This window comes from Lissotriton helveticus, chromosome 2_1, assembly GCF_964261635.1.
Source record: "Lissotriton helveticus chromosome 2_1, aLisHel1.1, whole genome shotgun sequence".
Taxonomy (NCBI): domain Eukaryota; kingdom Metazoa; phylum Chordata; class Amphibia; order Caudata; family Salamandridae; genus Lissotriton; species Lissotriton helveticus.
In genome coordinates this window covers 1,950,020,971-1,950,042,454 of record NC_136059.1, presented here as the reverse complement: position 1 = coordinate 1,950,042,454, position 21,484 = coordinate 1,950,020,971, and the positions used below count along the sequence as shown (strand labels likewise).

Sequence of the window (21,484 nt, the reverse complement as noted above, 5' to 3'; positions counted from 1 at the left end):
TCACCTCTGGCAGCAGCAATTAGGACATGCTTCCGAGTGGCTTGAGCCCACGGACTGAAACCCCAGGCTTCATTTAAGCTCCACTGGTTAACAGATGTTGACAACTGTTTCTAGTGAGAGGATCAGTACTAGACCCTCACATGCTTCACCCCTCCAAAAAAAGGAGAGGGGAAGGGGTGGCTAGGTGGCACTACCTTAATTTGCAAAACATTTCCATAAAATGAATAACACATGATGTGAAAATAAAGAAAAAGGATCCTACGTTAGTTACCGAAGATCCCAAAATCCCAAAGTCTTGGAATTTCTATGTAATTAGCCATTGTACTTAACATTTTAAATGTGTGGGAAATGGGAAGGGGAGTTTGTGCGATTAAAAAGACAAATAAAAAAAAACACAATTGAGCCCCAAGGAGTCGTTTTTCCCCTCAGTTCACCCACAACAAGATTGGAATGAAAACCAGAGGGCTAATAGGAAGAAAGAAGAGCCGCACAATAAATACAAGGTACCAGCGATGAGGAAGTTGCTTGGAGGTAGGAGTAAAAAAAAAAAAAAAAAAAGGGACACAAGAAAAAAATGCAAGGGAGGAAAATCCAGGAGGAATAAATTTAGAGGCAAGTAGAATAATGGTTATGGGAGGCTTTTGACATGTTAGAAAAACAGAAGATAAGAGGTAGCAGAGAGGAGGATGTCAAGAGTCAGGACATTTCTGGAGTATACCGGAACACAGAGCAACAGGAGTGGACCATGAAAAAAATAAGGGGCGGGGGGGCATTTATCTTTAAAAAAATTAGTTTGTGAGAAAGCTTTTCAGGATAGGTTTCCATAAGCCCGTTTTCGGTCTTGAACAGAGACAAATGCTGTAAGTCACATCACAGGGACACGCAGCAAAGGGGTGGACTTCACCAGTCTCTTTAGAGTCTTCTACATAAGGCTCTTGATATTCCTTTTACATCCACTCACCAGAAAAAGGAGCTGCTGCTGGTGATATTGCTCCTCGGCCCTGTGGACTTCTCAGCTTCCTGCCCCTGTGCCTTAGGGTGTCTGGAGACTGTGGTGCATCCTCCTCCGGCAGGACAGATGTCACTGCTCTCAGAGAGGCTGGTAGGGAGTGACGCTTTGCCTTTCATAACCAGCGTGACCGCCTGTGCCTACTGTACTTATACCCCGCACAGCCTGCAGCTGCCACTACACTAATTATCATCTCGACATGTGACATGGCCAGCCCAATTGAGAGCCAGGCAACAGCATGCTTCAGCATCGGAGAAGTGCAGGTATCCACCAGCGCAGCATCTCTTCTGTAGGTCCCTCCCAACCTGCCACCCAGTCTTCCTACATGCTCACTTTCAGTCCGGACTGCACCTACCAGAGGGTGTGGGACCATGGTTATCCAAATCCCCTGGTGGTGTCTTGTTACACACAGACGGATCAAAACATAACCAGGAAAACCTGGTCAATGTGGGCAGTTGATGTTTTTTTTTATCTTTACCAGGTTATCTTGATGCTCCAACCCCCTACACATCGTGCCAACCTGCTCCTGCACAAGAACGGTCACAATCCAACACGGTACCGTCTCAAAACACAAGGTTTGATTTTATCTTCTTTGAACAGGCACCTTCATATTACCTAAGCACGTGAGGTTGGACACCAGTCTTGTGAAAGCAAACCCTATTGTTCGATACAATTGTAGAAGTGCTTGAACATGACAAATTTAGACCTTAATTGTAGATCTAAAGTCAAAAAGTGCTCTTTATTGCTTTTGTAAAAAAAGAAGCAGAAATAAATAACATGCAATCATCACCATCTGCTTTAGGGTAAGTAGACGAAGGCTGAGGTCCTTTTCCTGGGACTGCTGTTGAAAACTAGTCACATGGATGACATCACCACTGTGGCGCATGGATTCCATTGGTGGTGTCATCCCCCAAGGGGTCATTATTATTCTGAGCAACCATTACACACTGTTGACCCTATGACTGAACTCCTTTACTGGTGGAAAATGTGCAGCAAAACACAGTTTCATCCCAAAACAGCAACTGTGTATAATTCTACCCAATGTAGAATTTTTCAACGCTGTGAAATGACAGCAATCCTTGTGGAATACAGCTGGTTTAAAAATAACTCAAGGAAATGTGTATAGAGGCCAGTCCGTTTTTGTACTAGCCTGCAGAAATATTGCATTCGAAGATTAAAGGAGGCAATCAATAAGGCAATCGTCTTTTTTATTTCATAAATGGTGCATTTTGTTTTTTTAAATCAGACCCTGTGCTTTCTTCATACATCTCTTTTCAGTACTCCGAATTCAGTTTTGTACCAATGTAACAGGTGTTTGTAGCGTGCACACTACCCTTCAAACTTCCCCACCAGCAGTTCCTATATCTAGTCAGGGTCTGCCTCTTTACTTATGAATGTGTATATACTTAATGCAGTTGGGACTATCTGGCAATTGTACTGCCACATTTTTTGTGAATACTAATTTAGGAATACACAGCCCCCATGTTCACATAAGCCTTAAAGTTGGAAAAATGGAAGAGAGTATTTACCAGATACGCCAAAGTGTGTGGTACAAGTCCGACAACAGAAAAATAAAACGTCTTTGCTATTACATTGCTTGGAACATGAAGGACAAGAAGTGTATTAAGAAATTATACTGGCACTCAAGGGCGGACGCTTCTCCGGGGCGTCAGACAGACAGACAGACACACACATATGGTGGTGGTGCAAGAGACAATTTCCCCATGCACGAAAATGTTACTACTTTCTGCTCTGTGTGAGTTTCCAGAAACTGACTTTCTTTTTCTCTCCAGGTAATTGTACGTGCGCCAGGCGCACATAACGGTCAACAACTCATCGTCTATTGTTGAGGGCAGTGGCGCCCCTTGCAGTTTCCCATTGCACTGCAGCAGGAACCATTGCTGTCAATTTTAACCCCCCCTCGGGCGCAGGACACTGCAGCCCGGGATTGAAATAGGACGCAGGTGCAGGTTCCCTTTTCTCCTCCTTAGACACACCCTTTACTCTCACGTCACAGGATGGGTTTGGGTTTTTTGACAGCTGTAACGCTAACTTAAAAAGAACAAAGGCACCTTCTAAACAGCCTCCTCTCCTGCACGTGCATTTCAACTCGAGCCTACCAAATACATCCTAACATTTTAACCGGCAGCGCAAGGCAAGAGTTAGCAACTGCAATGGAGAGTTAACTTCCACGTCGAGATATCTGGTAAAGTGTCATTGTTAATTATATGAAACTATTTGCTGCCAAGACGCACAAAGGTTGAAATCTAGTTTGAGTTCTATTTATCGTTGCAATTGTGTCTTAACCTTTTCCGCACGTCGGACGGCCGGGAGCCATCCGACGTCACGGTGGGCGTGTGCGTCTGTCAGCTCCCGGCTGTCCTAGCACCCACCTACAGGGGAAGCGCTGGCGCTCTCCCCGTGGGCCGCCCTTCAAGGTGCCCCTCTATGAGAAGGCCCTTCCCCTGCCCCCGTACCTCCTACACATCATCTAATGAAGTCAGCGTGCAAGGCGCACTCTTATCCTTAGAGGATACCGGATGCACTGGAAGCCATTTGCTACCCGTGCGTCCGGAGGTGAGTTTCTCCTCGGTTTCCCTAGATGGCGGCGAGCCCAGAGCCAAAAACCCAGGTGCCCCCCCCCCCCCGCAAACCAGGTAGTTTCGTTATAGGTAATTTTGAAGTTTCCACAGCACGATTTGAGCCATTTCCTGTTGCACCCACTATACCTCCCCACACAAGTGAGGTACCATTCTATTGGGAAATCTGGGGAAACGCTGGGTGGTAGGAAATTTGTGTCTGCCCGGTGATCCTAGAACTCTCCCACACAGAAATGTGTGAAAAATTAGATTTTTTCAGCAAAATTTGAGGTTTGCAGGGGATTCTGGGTAGGGAAACGCTGGGGGAGCCACGCAAGCCATACCTTCCTGAACTCCCCCTTGGTGTCTAGTTTTCAGAAATGTGTGGGTTTTGGTAGGTTTCCCTAGATGGCCGCCGAGCCCGGGGCCAAAAATTCATGGGACTCCCCCTTGCAAAACCAGGTTGTTTTGTGATAAGTAATTTTGATAGGGTTTGGGCCCTTGTCTGTCGCAGGTACTTGACCCACCCACGCAAGTGAGGTACCATTTTTATCAGGAGACCGGAGGGAAAGCTGGGTGGTAGGAAATGTGCGGATCCACGCAGGTTCCAGAACTTTCACACAGAGAAATTTGAGAAAAAAAGTTATTTTTTCAGCTAAATTTGAGGTTTGCAGAGGATTCTGGGTAGGAAAATGTGTGTGTGTGTGTGTGGGGGGGGGGGGGTTTGAAACGTGTGTGTGTGTGTGTGTGTGTGGGGGGGGTGTTTCACGCAAGCCATACCTCGCTGTACTCCCCCGGGTGTCTAGTTTTCAGAAATGTGTGGGTTTAGTAGGTTTCCCAAGATGGCCACCGGGCCAAAAACCCAGGTGACCCCCCTTGCAAAACCAGATTGTTTTGTGATAGGTCGCTTTGATGCCTCCACAATACGTTTTGGGCCTTTGCCTGTCGTGGGTACTAGACCCACCCACGCAAGAGAGGTGCCATTTTTATCGTGAGACCTGGGGGGGAACGCTGGGTGGTAGGAAATTTGTGGATCCACGCAGATTCCAGAACTTTCCCACACAGAAATTTAAAAAAAAAGTGATTTGTTTAGCTAAATTTGAGGTTTGCAGGGGATTCTAGGTAAACAAAAGTTGGGGACCCACGCAAGCCATACCTCGCAAGACTCCCCCGGGTGTCTAGTTTTCAAAAATTCATAGGTTTGCTAGGTTTCCCTAGGTGCCGGCAGAGCTAGGGTTCAACATCTACAGCTAGGCACTTTGCAAAAAAAGGGTCAGTTTTCCCTATGAAAATGTGGTGTGTCCACGTAGAGTTTTGGGCCGTTTCCTGTCGCGGCCACTAGGCTTACCCACACAAGTGAGGTACCAATTTTCTCTGAAGACTTTGGGGAATGCAGGGCAGCTGGACTTTTGTGGTTCAACACAGATTGCAGAACTTTCCACCACAAAAATGTGAGGAATTTTTTTTATTTTTTTTACCAAGTTTGAGGTTTGCAAGAGATTTTGGTAACAGAACCTGGTGAAAGCCAGACAAGTCCCCCCATCCTGGATTCCCCTGGGTGTCTAGTTTAAAAAAAAAAAGGGTCTGTTTTCATTGTAAAAATGAAGTGTGTCCAAGTTGCGTTTTGGGTCGTTTCCTGTCGCGGACACTAGGCCTACTCACACAAGTGAGGTACCATTTTTATCGGGAGACTTAGGGCAACACAGACTTGTAGAGCAACTGTTATCACCTATTGACTTTCAATGCATTTCTGCCTTCCAAATGAAAGACAATGTGTAAATGTGTAAAAAAGAGACCACTTTGAAAAATGTCCTAGAATTCTTATGCTAGTATGGGTACTCACATTTTCGGAAATGCGCAAATACCTACTGTTTCTAAAGTCTATATTTTGTTCCAATTTCAGAAATATATAGGTATTTTTTACTGTATATATTTTCCCAAATGAATTGCAATATACCCGGTACACATTAAAAAACCATTGCAAGAAACTGCTCAGAAATTGGCTCTGGGTTCGTCGGGTTCTTGGTGAACCTACAAGTCCTATATATCCCCATAACCAGAAAGGTCCAGCTGATATACCAGTATATTGCTTTCAAACATCTATCATAATTGGAAGAAGTCACTACGAGAACGGAGGGACACACACTGCAAGAGTATGGCACACGCCGTCCGACCCCCGGGTTGTGGGCTGAATGGCCGTGTATAGAGGTTGTGTAGATCCCACCTACACTGGATTGTAATAAGATACAGGTGCCAACGTTGTAATTGCATTTACTACCTGCAATAAAAATATATCCCAAAAAAAAAATAAAAAATTGGAAGAAGTCACAGGTGAAAACGTTGGCATTGTGATGTTTTTTCAATGCATTTTAAATTTTTTCCTATTTTCACCCATTAATTACTATAAAGAAACCTTGAAGGATCTACACAAATGACCCCTTGCTAAATTCAGAATGTTGTCTACTTTTCTAAAATGTAAAGCTTTCCAGGATCCATTATTGCTTTCATACCCATTTCTACCATTAAGAAGGTTGATAGCACAAAAAATAGGCTATGTCCCAGAAAAATGCCAAAACTGTGTAAAAAATGTTGGTTTCCTGACAAAAGTCTGTCAGTTCCTGAAAGCTGGGAATATTGTGATTTTAGCTCCACAACCCCTTTGTTGATACCATTCGCAGGGAAAAGATAGATGCTTTCATTTGCAGCACTTTTTTCCATTTCCCCCCCAAAATTTAGCTGTATTATGGCTAATTTCCGGGTCCTCTCTAAGGATTCCACAAACCCTGGGTACCTTTAGAAGCCCCATGATGTTGGAAGAAAAGGACGCAAATTTTGCGTGGATACCTTATGTGGTCAAAAAGTTACAGGGGGCTAAGCGCGACTACCCCAAATAGGCCAAAAAAGGTTTAGCACAGGGAGGCCTAGCAGCGAAGGGTTTAAGAAGAAGGAAGGTGCCATGTTAAGGGACAAAATGAGCACTGCATGCTAAACAGTGCTGTTTTTACTTAGGCGACCACTGTTTAATAAGCGAGACTTTGCTAAAGGAAAGTAGCATGGCTCTTGTATGCAAGCATTCCTTATACCTTAAACGAAACCCGAGCCTACTGTGCTTTTCAGAGTACTTAATTCCATTTTGTTATAATGAGATGCATATCCGTTACATTTTGTGTGATATTGCTGTGCCAAGTTGTGTATGTGTTTGAGGGACGATGTTCTGTGTAATTAAAACTCATGCAGCCTGCACTGTTTCTGTGTCTCATGCAAAATTTCACTGTTGCTACATGTGCTGAGCATAGGTGCATCACTGAGGCGTGCACTTCTGCTGCCTCTGGTGATCTCATTCTATGTGTGAGGAGAGCTTGTTTTGCTGCTACCCTATGCAATACCGGTATGTGTTTAGGAAAGCATGCACTACTTCTCTCAGAAAAAAACAGCTGATATATATATTTTTTTTGTTTTGTTTTGTTCTAAACAAATTATAGGTGCATGTCTAACAAATTAAATTAGTGCTGTCTGTTTCAGGACTACAGATCCCAAATTTATATTGAATCTTTTAATGATCTTGCTATCATTATTTATAATTGCTACTTAAGGTCTGATTATATGCACTCGAGTAATTCCTCTTCGGATAGATTGTAAAATCTTTCTAATCTGAGGGAAAGCTCGATTGTTCAGGATTTGAGATTTGCATCTTTGTAACTTTTTGTTCTTCCATTTTGGGCCTTCAATAATATGCTCGTTTATTTTATATGAGCAGTATTCTGTGGAAGTAACAGAAAGGGCAAAATCAAAAGAGATATGGGAGCTGCTTTCAATATTTCGAAAAATATGAGCCCATATCAAATTTCGAAAATTAAAATAACCAGCAATAAAACCTGTGGCGTATCAGCCATTGTTTTGGGGAAGTTTTACCAAAATGTTAATGTTCGGCTCAGATGTTCCTAAATTGCTTTCTAGGCAAGGGTCTACACTTGCCCCAGATGCTGTTTGTGCGAGGTTGGGCTTACTTGCAACATTATACTTTATATTTTCAATCAGTGAGTGTCAACAGAATTGCATGCAAAAACGTTGGTGTTTTAGTAAATTTGGCAATTGTGGTACAATATGCACCCTTTCTCCCTAGGATTATTAAACATTTTGTCTGGGCTATATCCTTAGCAACCCTTCCTATAGAGTTTAGACTTGTTTGCGAGGCGCACTCAGATGCTTCACCACTTACAATGTTTTCATTTTATGAAATGAAAACAAAAGGGCAAGATAGTGGAGGGTTATGTAAATGGTTTAGGAACATTGACGACCACATGCAAATATAGGGTCAGTCTTGAAGAAATTATTAGACATCAATTTATGCTGGGGTGTGACAGTCATGTAGGATCTATGGGTGTGTGATGGTCGCTTTTGAACTGTAATAATACAATTTGCAAAGACGCTTTAACACAGGTTAGGATGCACAGAAGAACGAAAAAAATATAACAGCTGAGAAGGAGCTGCAAGTAATTACTAATCGACAACAGAAAGATGGCACTGGTAGTCAGAAGGAACTGTTAGAAATAATGAAATTCATGGGTAATTGTTACAGATGTGCAGAACATCGTCATTTGGGGAATAATAAAGAATGTTTTGCATGGAGAGGGACACATACGTCATGAGGGGATTAAGTGTTATAGACGTGAGAAAAAGCAAACAAATTAATGTAGTCTGTGGCAAGGGAGATGAGAAAGTGTTTTAGATATCTAGGAGACAGAATGAAGGACTCCTTTATGAAGTATCAGAGAAAAGCAGAAAAATGAGAATGTTTGATTTAGGGCAAAACTTTCACTCATATTTCAGGAAATATTTGATAAAAACTTAAGTGTGTGATTTAAATTACAAGAACTTGACATTAGACCAGCAGGTTAACCCATAAAACTGAAAGCTATTTTTTAATTGATGCATAGCATACCAAGGGGAATGTGTCTCTGGGAGGATTTATCCTACAATAAATGGTGTCTTTGTAATAAGCTGGTTTCACCAAAGGGACTTGGGGTGATTAAAAAAATACCCATTTTACAAATTATTTTGAGTCATCCTTTGTTCAACTGGGTCTCCCCCACAAATCCACTTTAGTCATGCTAGTGTGTCAATATTCAAAGTTTGAAACCTCAAAGACACATTCCTGGATTTGAAGGATTAATATGGCTTTCCAACAAACTATAGGCTCGCAATGAATAACTGCTACTGCTTCATATGGACCAATTGGGAACATTTTTGTATTTGAACCATTCATACTGTGCACACATGTCCTTGATTACATAGTATAAGCAACCAAAATATCAGAAATACAAAAAATAATAATAATAATAGAAGACGACTGAACAAATATTTTAAGTCACAGGTCTCCTTCCAACATACCTGGAATCTGAAATGGACTTCCGGGATCGGAGCTGGTGGGGGAGTGAGGATAGGTGCTGCCACTACCAGGAGAGTTGGGATAGCTGCTGTTGGGCGAGTGTGGGAATGGGTGGCTGTTTGACTGCTGGAAGGAATCGGGGAACGTAGCGTTGTGAGGCATGTGTGGTTCATTTTGCTCCAGGTTGCGGAACTGAGCAAGAAGACTGTGTTGCGGGTTGTACTCGCTGTGCCGTGGAACCAAAACTGGTGGAAGAACTGCAAAGTAAAAGGAAAAAAGAAAATGACAACAGCACTACAATTTCCCTGGCAAATAAAACGCAATAGTAAGGATGGGCTTCATCGCATGTTAACAATGGAATACATCTTACCACTCAACACTTACAACTGTAAATAATGTATTATTTTTGAAAATAATAAAAAAACATGTTTGGAATACCTCTTTTACAGTCAGCTTATAAACCATTAGAAAAGTGCAATCTGTGCACTGCTCTTTTCACGATCTATGCCCTTCCATACGGTGCAAATTGAACAAAAAAAAGAACATAAAATCTGATAGGAGGAATGCTTGCAATTTGTAGAACTTCTGGCAACCGCTCGAGGTTACATTCCAACCCATCGTTCTTTTGCCTACCATGCCAACTTCAATTACAGACAGCCAAACGCAAATCAGTCTTGGTCCTGCTCTAATAGTAACAGTCCAGCCCAAACAGCCATGCCAACACAAGCAACCCAAGACCGGTTTCACTCTGAATGGAGATAGTTGGGCGGGTGCAGCTTAGTTCCAGTGGCACAGTGAACAAGGGACCCACATCTGGGCTTACCATTAGCCACTTATGGCGACACATCATACACACAAAAGGGGATTAGCGGAATGCTTGCAATTTGCCCGCCAACTGGCAATCAATCAAGTCTAGCATTCCAAACCAGGGCCACCCCACCATGCCACCTCAGATTAGACTAGCCATATGCAAATCAGCCTTGGTCTTGCTTCAAAAGGAACAGTCCAGCCAGAACTGCAAAGCCAACGTCCACTCTGAACCGAAACACACGCAACCCAAGACCCGTTTCGCCTTGACTGGGGCTCGTCAGTCAGAATCCAGTGGCACTTAGCCAATTAGGATGTTACATCAAACACAGAAAAGATGTTGGAGGATAATTTGCAATTTCTCAAACCACTTGCAATCGCATGAGGTAGCATTGCAATGCGCTCACCCTACCACCTCAGATTCAACGCAGCCATATGCAAATTAGCATTAGTACTGCTGCAATAGGAACAGTCCACCTCAAACTGCCAATCCAACATCCTCTCTGAACAGGAATTAAACTAAGACATGCAAAAATGGCAAATGAAAGCATATATATTATTTTCAGTCACAAATAGAAACCAGTCAGCCAATCAGAAATGTAACTTCAAAGGAGGCAAACAACAACTGCTTCTCAACATGCCATTTCACAGCTTTTGCTTCCTTATTCAGACATCTCAAAGGGAATTTCAGCTGTCCCTCAACTAATGTAAAATACAAAGGGCCCTATTCACAAACGTATTTTCAGTGGTAAGCGAAGATTGCAGCTGAAAATACCTCACTTACGCCTGCAAAGAATTCACAGATATAAATGGATTATCTACTCTTGATTTCTATGCCTCCTTACACTGATTTATTTTCAGTGTAAGGAGAATATGAACCTACAAGATATGTCACATGGCATTCTCAGTAGTACGCCTAGAAAGCTCGACGCGATGCAGCTTTCCAGGCTTGAAATGTTTGTGAACTGGGGAAAAAAAAAACACACAAAAATATGTTCAGGCAGAGATGCAAATCTGCGCCTGCACTTTTATGTTTTTTTCATGAATCAGGTCTAAAGTTTTTCCGTGACAGAACAACACAAATATCTACATTTACTTGTGATAAAATATTGTAAATGACATTTAAAAAACATTTGGAAAACATTCAAGAAAGAGAAACTTGATTGGTGCCTGGCTAATGAGTGTTGAAAAGAAGTAGTGGAATAGGTTTAGCTTGAAAGACACAATGGCAAAATCTCTAATAATTGTTAAAACAGAGATTTAAACCAATTCTATGGGTAAGCATTTTTATGATGAACAAGCACGAAATGGCTAAACAGTATTGATTTTGAGGAAATGTGCTGCTGAACTCTTCTTTAGACCTGAGTCGATTGCACTTCATTCACCTCTTCTAAACCGAGTACCACCACTTTACTTAATTTGTCGAGGGAAAAAAATATTTTGCCCTGTAAAAACAGATTTTATGCCAACAATATAATTCCTTTTGTATAGCATTTATGCATCTGAAACGCAAAGCCAGAGGTGCTGCAGACCTCTGGGCTAAAAGTATAGGGAAGAGCAAACCTAGGAGGCTAGAGCTGCCTAAAAAGTAAAGGGTGATATTTAGCATTCCTTGCTGATGGCATTTTACTTGCGGAAGACTGACCGGTGAAAACGCAATTTAATGCGGTCTAAAAATGCGTAATGTTCGAACGAAGTTAGCATGGCTTGGAAGAAGGACATGCCACTACAGGGCATCTTGATAGGTGAATGTCAATTCCAACAGATATTTGTTTCCTGTAAATATGGCCTAATATTGGGTTGCCGCTTCAGGACCTCTGTACGTTTGTAGGTTTTTTATGACAGTCTCATTTACACAGTGAAAGAAAGAACTGCTGCATTTCCACAAATAATTGCAGAGACCGTACCACCTCATTTCACCTATCGGGTAGGCCTGCCAAGAATGCTTTTACCAAACTGAAGGCAGAATCAATCAACACAGACAACTGCTTAATTCGTTACAAGCTTGTGATCAGTTCTATGTGATACTGGATCTTCACTCATCAAGCAGCCAGACGGCTCCTTGTAAAAAGCTCATAAACAACCAACTTAATCCCATTTTTAGGGCACAATCATGCTTTGTATTTATAATATACTTGTATGCTCAGTGTTCATCACTATTAGAAATTGGGTTTCTGGTTGTCAGAGTATACACCATGTACAAGCAGGAACCACCAATCTACTCAGGGTAAGTAAGTTATACACCAAGGATAACCCTTGCTCACCCCCTTGGTAGCGTGGCACAGAGCAGTTAGGCTTATCTCCAGAGGCAATGTGCTAAGTATCGTACAAACGCACATAGGAAAAAACACAAAAGCACTACATGCCAGTTTCGAAAGAATAGCCAATATTTATTTAAGTAAAACAAGATCAAAACGACACAAATCCAACACACACAAGTCAAGATATGATTTTTTCGAGATTAAATACAGTTATAGCACTTAAAAACACATTAGTCCCATTTGGGACTTTCGACATGTTTGACAGGGACGACTCCACGAGTTCGGGCGGACTGTGATGGAGCGCAGATGCCTACGAAGTCTTGCATACCCCAGTACAGTACCTTGGAGACGTTGAGCATCAAAGACGATGCAAGGTGCCTGGGAGGTGAGCCGCCGCTGAAGCAGTTGTGCTGTATTTTCCTTACTGCTATGCAGGTTGTTGGTGCGTCGGTGCTCGGGGACGTTGCTCTGCACAACAGATGGGAGGCATAGCTGAAGAAAGCGAGGCGCCGGTTCCTTGATGCGGTGCAGAGTTGTTGAGACGCTGAAGCAGGGGAGGTGATGGGATGAGGCTTCGGTTCCGATGGTGGAGCAGTGTCGAAAGTCAAGGGTCAAGCCGTGAGGCATCGACTTCGCGGTCACACCGTGGGGTCACAGGTGCTGCAGCAGAGTTTCAGTCTGGCTTCACGGACTTCGGTGTTGCGGTACTAGAGACTGGCACAATGGTGGTTCTTTGGAGTTGCTGCGGTGGCATCAGAGCGTGCGTTGTAAGTCACAGTCAACGACACGGTTCAGAAATGGCCCTCTAAGTCAATGTGCTGATTTTCTTCTTTTTAGCATACAAACTCACTTCCAAGGGCCCAGGAACTTGATTTGGCACCACTTGACAGAGTAGGGCTCTCAGCAGAGGAGGCCAGATGCTGCAGGTGAAGTCTTTGATGGTCCTGAGACTTCCAACAGAAGGCAAGCTCAACTCAAGCCCTTGGAGAAACTTTAGAAAGCAGGATGTAGAGAGCAAAGTCCAGTACTCTCACTCCCAGGACAGAAGCAACAGGCAGCAGACCAACACAGCAAAGCCAAGTGAAAGTTTCTCCTGGCAGCACAACCGCTCTTCTTCCGGGCAGAATGTCCTAAGTCCAGAAGCGTTTTGAGTGTATGGTGTCAGAGATCAAGTACTTATACCCATTTTAGCCTTTGAAGCAGGGAGACTTCAAAGAAAGGTCTTTGTAATGCACAAGACACTGCCCTTCCTGGCCCTGGTTCCAGACACACTATAGGGGATATTCATATCTTTGTGTGGAGGCAGGTACAGCTCTATTCAGGTGAAAGTATCAGCTCCTCCCACCACCCTAGCTCAGGAAGGCTCATCATCCGGGTGAATGACCATTGTGATATGCAGGGCACACTTCAGCTCCCTTTGTGTGCGACTATCTAAAGTGAATTCACAAAGCCCAACTGTCATCCAATCCAGACGTGTATTCTAGGGACTGACAGAGGCACAGAATAGTTCAGTAAGACAATGTCAACTTTCTAAAAGTGCAATTTTCAGACTTGTAACTTAAGAACCAACTTCACCAAAAGATTTGTTTTTAAATTGCGAGACCAGAGACACCAGACTCCAAATGTTATCTTAAAACACAAATTGATGTGCCTAACTGCCTTTAAGGAGTCATTAAAAAGCGCAGATTTACCCTCACATGTGAAGATAAAAAAAACAGCGTTTAATTTTCGGCAGGTCCATTAATCAATAGCGTGGGTACTACATGAAATGTTGAATGTATCGCAGTAGATATATCACCGTCACAGATATAAAGGCAAAAACAAATAAAATGTCCATAAGAGGAGAGCTGGGATCCCTCACAGGCAAGTGCCTAGAAAATATGGGATATATAACGGCTTGATTCTATTATCAAACTCAAACTGCTATGAAGCGACAAGACAATTCTGAAGAACCTGTAAAAACAACTTCTCAGGTTTCCGCAAATATGATCAACAGATTGAGGTGCTTTTCTTTCTTGATATTTACAATTCCATTTCCTTTACTGCCAGCACAACCCTTCCTGCACTTTTGACACCATCATAAACCGTGCTTCCTGACAGGCCCACGCACTTCCCCATAACATTTGTCAAGACGCCATTTTCCACACACAACTTTTTTCGTCAAAGAGCTGCGCCGCATCATCTCCATTCATCCTTTACAAAACACACCAGTCAGTGGAAGCAAATGGGGGTACGTGAAAGCAACACTGAGGGTAATGAATGGGATGTGTAGCTACTTGCAGCCACTGTACACTTTGGGTATTTAACAAAAAGCAGCCTCAGCACAAAAGATGCCAAGGAAATGGAGTGTCTGAAGGACTAATATATGGACCCGATCCAAAAAACATGGCTATTATGGTTAAGGAAATTGCTTTTTTTTACCCGGATACAATGGAGGAATAAAAGTCTGAGACCGGCTGGTAAAACACTGAAGTGAAGCTAGTGACATCAGTACACGAATAACAAGTGTATAATTGCCATAATTCATTCTAAAAGTCACTTTTGTGAAGAAACTTCATCATTGGCTTTAGGGATGGACAACGTGTGCACAGGCCTGCCTTTTATTAGGTCTTTCCCTGACAGCTGTAGTAGTCTCGCCAGATTATTCCCGCCCAAAATGTTAACATAATTTACATGCACAGAGGGGTATTTGGTCATCAGGCTTCATCCACGTGTCTTGTTCCGTTCACCACAGTATAGAGAATGGGAAAATATTTCAGCCCATTTCACCCACTGGCTCCCATCACTCTGATTGACTGACAAAACATATGCGCATTTTTAACATCCACCTAAAATAGGTTAATTTCCGTTAAGTGACAAAGCTTGTTCAAAGAGTGTTTTAAAAAATATATATATTTTAACATGAAATACCAGGTATTTCCCTACGCGGTCAGATGTGGCTTAATCTTCCATAAGCTGTGTAAAGTTACTATTATAAAGTGCTTAAATGACATTTTAACATTGTCACTGCATGTTATTTGAGTGTTTGGTTAAGTTGTGATATATTCTTCTTTACCCCAAAAACAATATATTATAAAACAAGCATTTACAATGCAATGGTTTCGCCTTTGGAAAAGTTAGAGCTATTGGCATTGCTCATGACATTTCTTTTTGTTTTTTTTACTTATAAATAATTGGCATTGTTATTTACATTGCCAACAGCTCTCTCAGCCCACACAGCTCTCACAGCCCACACAGCTCTCACAGCTCTCACAGCCCACACAGCCCACACAGCCCTCACAGCTCTCACAGCCCACACAGCTCTCACAGCCCACACAGCTCTCACAGCCCACACAGCTCTCACAGCCCACACAGCTCTCACAGCCCACACAGCTCTCACAGCCCACACAGCTCTCACAGCCCACACAGCTCTCACAGCCCACACAGCTCTCACAGCCCACACAGCTCACAGCCCACACAGCTCTCACAGCCCTCACAGCCCACACAGCTCTCACAGCCCACACAGCTCTCACAGCCCACACAGCCCTCACAGCCCTCACAGACCACACAGCTCTCACAGACCACACAGCTCTCACAGACCACACAGCTCTCACAGACCACACAGCTCTCACAGACCACACAGCTCTCACAGACCACACAGCTCTCACAGACCACACAGCTCTCACAGACCACACAGCTCTCACAGACCACACAGCTCTCACAGACCACACAGCTCTCACAGACCACACAGCTCTCACAGACCACACAGTTTTCACAGACCACACAGCTCTCACAGACCACACAGCTCTCACAGACCACACAGCTCTCACAGCCCACACAGCTCTCACAGACCACACAGCTCTCACAGCCCACACAGCTCTCACAGCCCACACAGCTCTCACAGCCCACACCGCTCTCACAGCCCACACAGCTCTCACAGCCCACACAGCTCTCACAGCCCACACAGCTCTCACAGCCCACACAGCTCTCACAGCCCACACAGCTCTCACAGCCCACACAGCTCTCACAGCCCACACAGCTCTCACAGCCCACACAGCTCTCACAGCCCACACAGCTCTCACAGCCCACACAGCTCTCATAGCCCACACTATGCTGCTGTCTCTAAGAGAAGCACTTCCCAAATTCAAAACAGATCTCAGTTTCAGAGATTCATTCCCCAAATGCAACTACAGACATGTGCTTTCCCAAGGAAATATACTGCAAAAATAAAACAAGCATTTACAAGTGGGGCCGGAGACACGGACAGCGGGGGGGGGGGGGCAGGAACGGGCACACGGACAGCGGGAGGGGGGGCGGGAACAGGCACAGGCACAATCAAAAGGCAGAAGGCAAGAAAAAACAAAACAAAGTTGTATCTGTTATTTTGGTGCAGGCTAGAACCCACTTGCATGAGCTAGCGGCACAAAGGCGGAGTCTCATTTCAGGCCTGGAGGGACTCCCTGCACAGGGAGGGAGACTGGGGACAGGCCTGAAGGGACTCACTGCACACAGAGGGAGACTGAGGACAGGCCTGGAGGGACTCACTGCACACAGAGGGAGACTGAGGACAAGTCTTGAGGGACTCACTGCACAGAGAGGGAGACTGAGGACAAGCATGGGGAGGACTCACTGCACACAGAGGGAGACTCAGGACAAGCCTGGAGGGACTCACTGCACACAGAGGGAGACTGAGGACAAGTCTGGAGGGACTCACTGCACACAGAGGGAGATTGAGGACAGGCCTGGAGGGACTCACTGCACACAGAGGGAGACTGAGGACAAGCCTGGAGGGACTCACTGCACACAGAGGGAGACTGAGGACAAGCCTGGAGGGACTCACTGCACACAGAGGGAGACTGAGGGCAGGCCTGGAGGGACTCACTGCACACAGAGGGAGACTGAGGACAAGCCTGGAGGGACTCACTGCACACAGAGGGAGACTGAGGACAAGCCTGGAGGGACTCACTGCACACAGAGGGAGACTGATGACAAGCCTGGAGGGACTCACTGCACACAGAGGGAGACTGAGGACAGGCCTGGAGGGACTCACTGCACACAGAGGGAGACTGAGGACAAGCCTGGAGGGACTCACTGCACACAGAGGGAGACTGAAGACAAGCCTGGAGGAACTCACTGCACAGACGAGTCGGGTCAGAGTTAAATCCTTACACATGACACAACACCAGACACGTATGTGTACTCTTGTTGTGGGCAATGAGGAGTGTGTGTCTCGTGTTTATCAGTGAAGCCTGCTTGTCTCCTGTTTAGTAGTGAGCCTGTGTGTTTCGAGTTCAGCAATAAGGTCTGCTTGTCTTGTGTTCAACAGGGAGGCATATCTGTCGCGTTCAGCAATGAACCCTGTGTGTCCTCATTAGTAGTGAGACCTGTGTGTCTTTTGTTCAGTTGTATAGCTCGTGTGTCTCGTGTTCAGCAAGGAGGCCTGTCTGTCTTCTGTTTAGTAGAGAGGCTTCAGTGTCTCGTGTGTAATAGTGAGGCTTCCGTGTCTCATGTGTAGTAGGTTGGCCTGTCTGTCTTCTGTTTAGTAGTGAGGCCTGTGTGTCTCGTGTTCACCAAGGAGGCCTGAGTATACCTATTTAGCAGGAGCCTGTTGACTGTCTTCAGCGGGGAGGCCTGTCTGGCTCGTGTGTAGTAGTGAGTCGGTGTGTTTCTTATTCTTGGGTTGAGCGTGGAGGTCCACCAGGCTCAGCAAGGCAGACGTGTCTGTGTCTAGCGCCGAAGCCAACCAGCCTTGCTTCTAGCAGTAAAGTCTGCGGGTCTGCGTGTCTTGTGTTATCACTCACGCGTGTGTCACTATAGCTGGTGATTGATTACCAGTAATGCCCTAGTGCTCCGGAGGGCTGTGACACCGTCTCACTGCAGCGCTATATATAGCACTGAGGTGAGTGTGAAGGTATGACTGGGCTGGCGTTTCATGCCGATGGCATCATGTCGGGGCGTGCCAGTGTGTCACGGCGCCTGAGTAATGTGCGAATGGTGCCCTCTTAAGGTCTGCGGTTTTTGTGAGTCTCTCTCGGTGGTGTCAGTGCCATGTTTAGCAGCGAGGCGAGTGTGGTGAATGCATCACTGTGTCACAATGGCCTGTCTATACATTCTTTTACCATTTTTACTCACCAATCTGAGCCAGAACGGTGAACTAATGACAAAACAATTAAGCTCAGCAGAATGTAGTGCCTGGAAATAGGACAACAAGAGGGGTAGTGAAGGGACGATCTGATATTTCAAATGGCAAAGATCACTGAAGAAACATAAGATTTGGAATTCACCGGCAGTGAGCCTAGACAAAGTGCGGGGTAGCTGACATGCTTGAGGTTGGAAGGAAGAGCGGAAACGGATGCAAGATGGTTTGGCTGGATCAAGTGCCAGAGTTTGGCCTCAAGGGCAGCAAGAGCTCAGAGAGCGGGATTCCATCCATCTTCAGGGGTGGGCATACATCTTTAACAGCATCACGGACAGCGGGAGGGGGGGGGGGGCGGGAAAGGAACGGACAGCGGGAGGGGGGCGGGAAAGGAACAGACAGCGGGAGGGGGGGCGGGAAAGGAACGGACAGCAGGAGGGGGGCGGGAAAGGAACGGACAGCAGGAGGGGAGCGGGAAAGAAACTGACAGCGGGAGGGGGGGCGGGAAAGAAACTGACAGCGGGAGGGGGGGCGGGAAAGGAATGGACAGCGGGAGGGGGGAGGGAACGGCAAGAAAGGCACTCACCTGGGCTTCCTCCGTCGGCGGTCGGGGAATGACCAAATGAAACCACGACGAGCAAAAAAAAAAAAAAAAACCCCGCCCACCGCCGCACGAAAATGGGCGGGATGAGTAAAAATCGTGGGAACGCCCACGAATCTGCTCGGGGAATGAGTGACGCATCTCTGTTCCAATGGCTAGCCTCCATTTATGGAGCTAGCCAATGGGACAGAGAGGCGGAACGAAGCCCCATACTTGTTTACAAAAGTTTTCGCCTGCGCGATACTGCTTGCGCAGTAAACGCCAGGCGAAACCTAAAAAGAGCAGAGACGCTGGAAGGTTTGTCATCACTAGTAAAGATGCCACTACATGGAATGTTTACATTTAAAGAAAGCATATGATGGCCATTTTTCTGTGGCATGCATCTACAGTTTAAAAGGAAGAAAGAAAAAAAACCATCACAGCCTGCCACGGCCAGGCGTATAGGCTTTGCCAATGCTTGGTTAGCTAGTGATTTATTGTCGCCTCCTTCACAAATACTACTAATACTGCTGCTATTACAACTACTACTAACAAAAACAGTATGAAGAGAACTGAAAGGTTGCTTATTTAAAAACATGACTTTTGAAACTCCCACATCACTGAATGATTTTTAAATATAATATTTGTAATGTAAGCAAATAGCACCAATTATTACTTTTCCCCCTTTTTCGTTTTGTGGCATACACTTGCAATAAAAAAATATCACGAAGAATTTATCAATGCACAACTCTGCCAAGGCCAGACCCTCTGCTTTTGGCAATGCTTGTTGCAATAGGTGCGGTGTGAAAAAAGCGCACCATCTTTTGTGTGTGCCGTCGAGCATGCATGTTCCTAAATAGATGTCATGAGGAAGAGTCGAATGCTTGTAACTAGAACGGGCCATTATAGGCTGGAAGGGCCCACTGGAATAAAACAAAAAACAAAAAAAAAATCATACTGCAGTAAGTGATGCAATCAATGGCAATCTGAATTCCGATCTTTGGACTGCTTCGTGGGAAAGATTCTTTGCTGTTAGTGTGGACGCTAGAATCAGGCAGAATGCACACATCTGGCAAAACTAACAACCATTTAATTGCCCACTTATGGAAACGACATTTGTTTATTGGAGGCCTCACCGACATGTCCTCGGACTAAAAACGTACGCAATTAAACTTCTATTTTCGAAGGATAAAGAATGCTACAAAAAAGGAAATAGCACTAGAGAGTATCAAGAGAAGATCTGTGCTCGATTACTTCTTTAACTATTGCAATAATAACTAATTGATGGACGGTCAGGAACTAAACACTGCTGAGTTCTTCTGCGTATTTACAAATTCTGCTTTTAGATCATTAAAGTGGAAGAGCAACAAACAGGACAGATGGTAGGGGGCTGGCCGGGTGACCAGGGGAGCAGCTGCTTGCCAAGCCTTCGACATCAAAAGGTGCAACCCTGAGAACTGAACAACTCCGCACACACCTGCTGCACAGACTAAAAAATAAAAGTCAAGAAGCGCGCCCACACTGTGTATGGGAGGGCTTGTGCGTAGTTGGGTGGTCCCTCCCTATTTAAAACATGAAGATCTGTTGAGGGGCAGGACAACTCTTCCTGCCACGGTTACGTGCTCGTACCCAACCCTTAAAGAGGTTCACTGTGGTGTTTAGCACAGCCCTCTTCTGAACAATGTAAAATGCCTTGTGGAAGAAACGTTGCCATGTCCTCTTCACTGGGTGTCAGTTGTCGCTGTGGAAATATCAGCTGACTAGTTAGAAACTGCTACTAACGGGTTCAGTTGATACATTCTGGTTTTGGAACATGGTTCTATCAATGTGAGGGGAAATTCTAAGGTCTAAAAAAAGCAGAAACATAGACTTCACGAGACATAATTAAAGACAGGGGAGTTCCGAAATGCAACTGGAATTCACTGGGACTTCTTCCAAGGTCTAAATGACCTATCAACAAACTGCTCCAAGAATTCCAGAATGTCTTTTCTGTTTGAGGAGTTCTGGGTGGGGTCGAGACACTGTGAGTCTGTTAGAATCGGCTGAGAGGTCCGAGTTCTGGGAATTCCACAACCCGGAGACCCACATTCTCAAGCATCTGCAAACACGGAGTTGTGAATTATGGGTACAGTCGTTAAATGCAGGTTGGTGCATAACGGGGCGCAGTTTGTGTATGTAATCTGGGTCTGGGCTCCTGCCTGTTAGACTTTGTTAACCCCGAGGGCACAGTGAACTTGATCCCTGCGTTCACCTGGAGCCAGTGGACATGCAATTGTGTTTGAGGTTCAACCACATTCAGACTGCGCAGTTGTGTACTCTTTCCAACTCATCCACTTGTGCCCTCTGTAGACGTGGTTGTCGTAGTGAAGGCTTGCTAAGACCACCCAGAGGTCAGTTTATAGTGGGATGACTTTTTGAAACAAAGGAGGCCTGCATGTTGACATGGTTACCCCTGTACTGATTTAGGATGAACTTACAATAAAACAGAATCCCCAGGCTCTTTACTACTGAAGAGGTTCACTGGGGTGTCCCAAGAACCTAGCGCTAGAAGGGATTGGGATTGCCTCTAACTAGTATTGATTTCCATGCTTCAAACTAAGATAAGGCAAATAAAAAAAACAAAAAACATGCTGCGTTGGTAAAGCCTATAGGTCTTGCTTACGAGGGGTACTGACTTTGTCAATGTTTTTTAGCCATGTTGCATTACATGGCTCAAAATTAATTTTTAAAACGTGCTAAGACTT

General features: G+C 44.8%; 1 protein-coding gene across 3 annotated transcripts in view; it reads right to left on the bottom strand.

Annotated features, from left to right (window-relative positions):
* Positions 1-21,484, bottom strand: part of SMAD1 (SMAD family member 1) — a 258,254-nt gene that overhangs the window by 51,134 nt on the left and 185,636 nt on the right. For all 3 annotated transcript variants that reach the window (XM_078676885.1, XM_078676884.1, XM_078676886.1), the window contains one exon: positions 8,980-9,234. In XM_078676885.1, the coding sequence (XP_078533011.1) occupies positions 8,980-9,234 (255 nt within the window). The remainder of the gene's footprint in view (positions 1-8,979; positions 9,235-21,484) is intronic.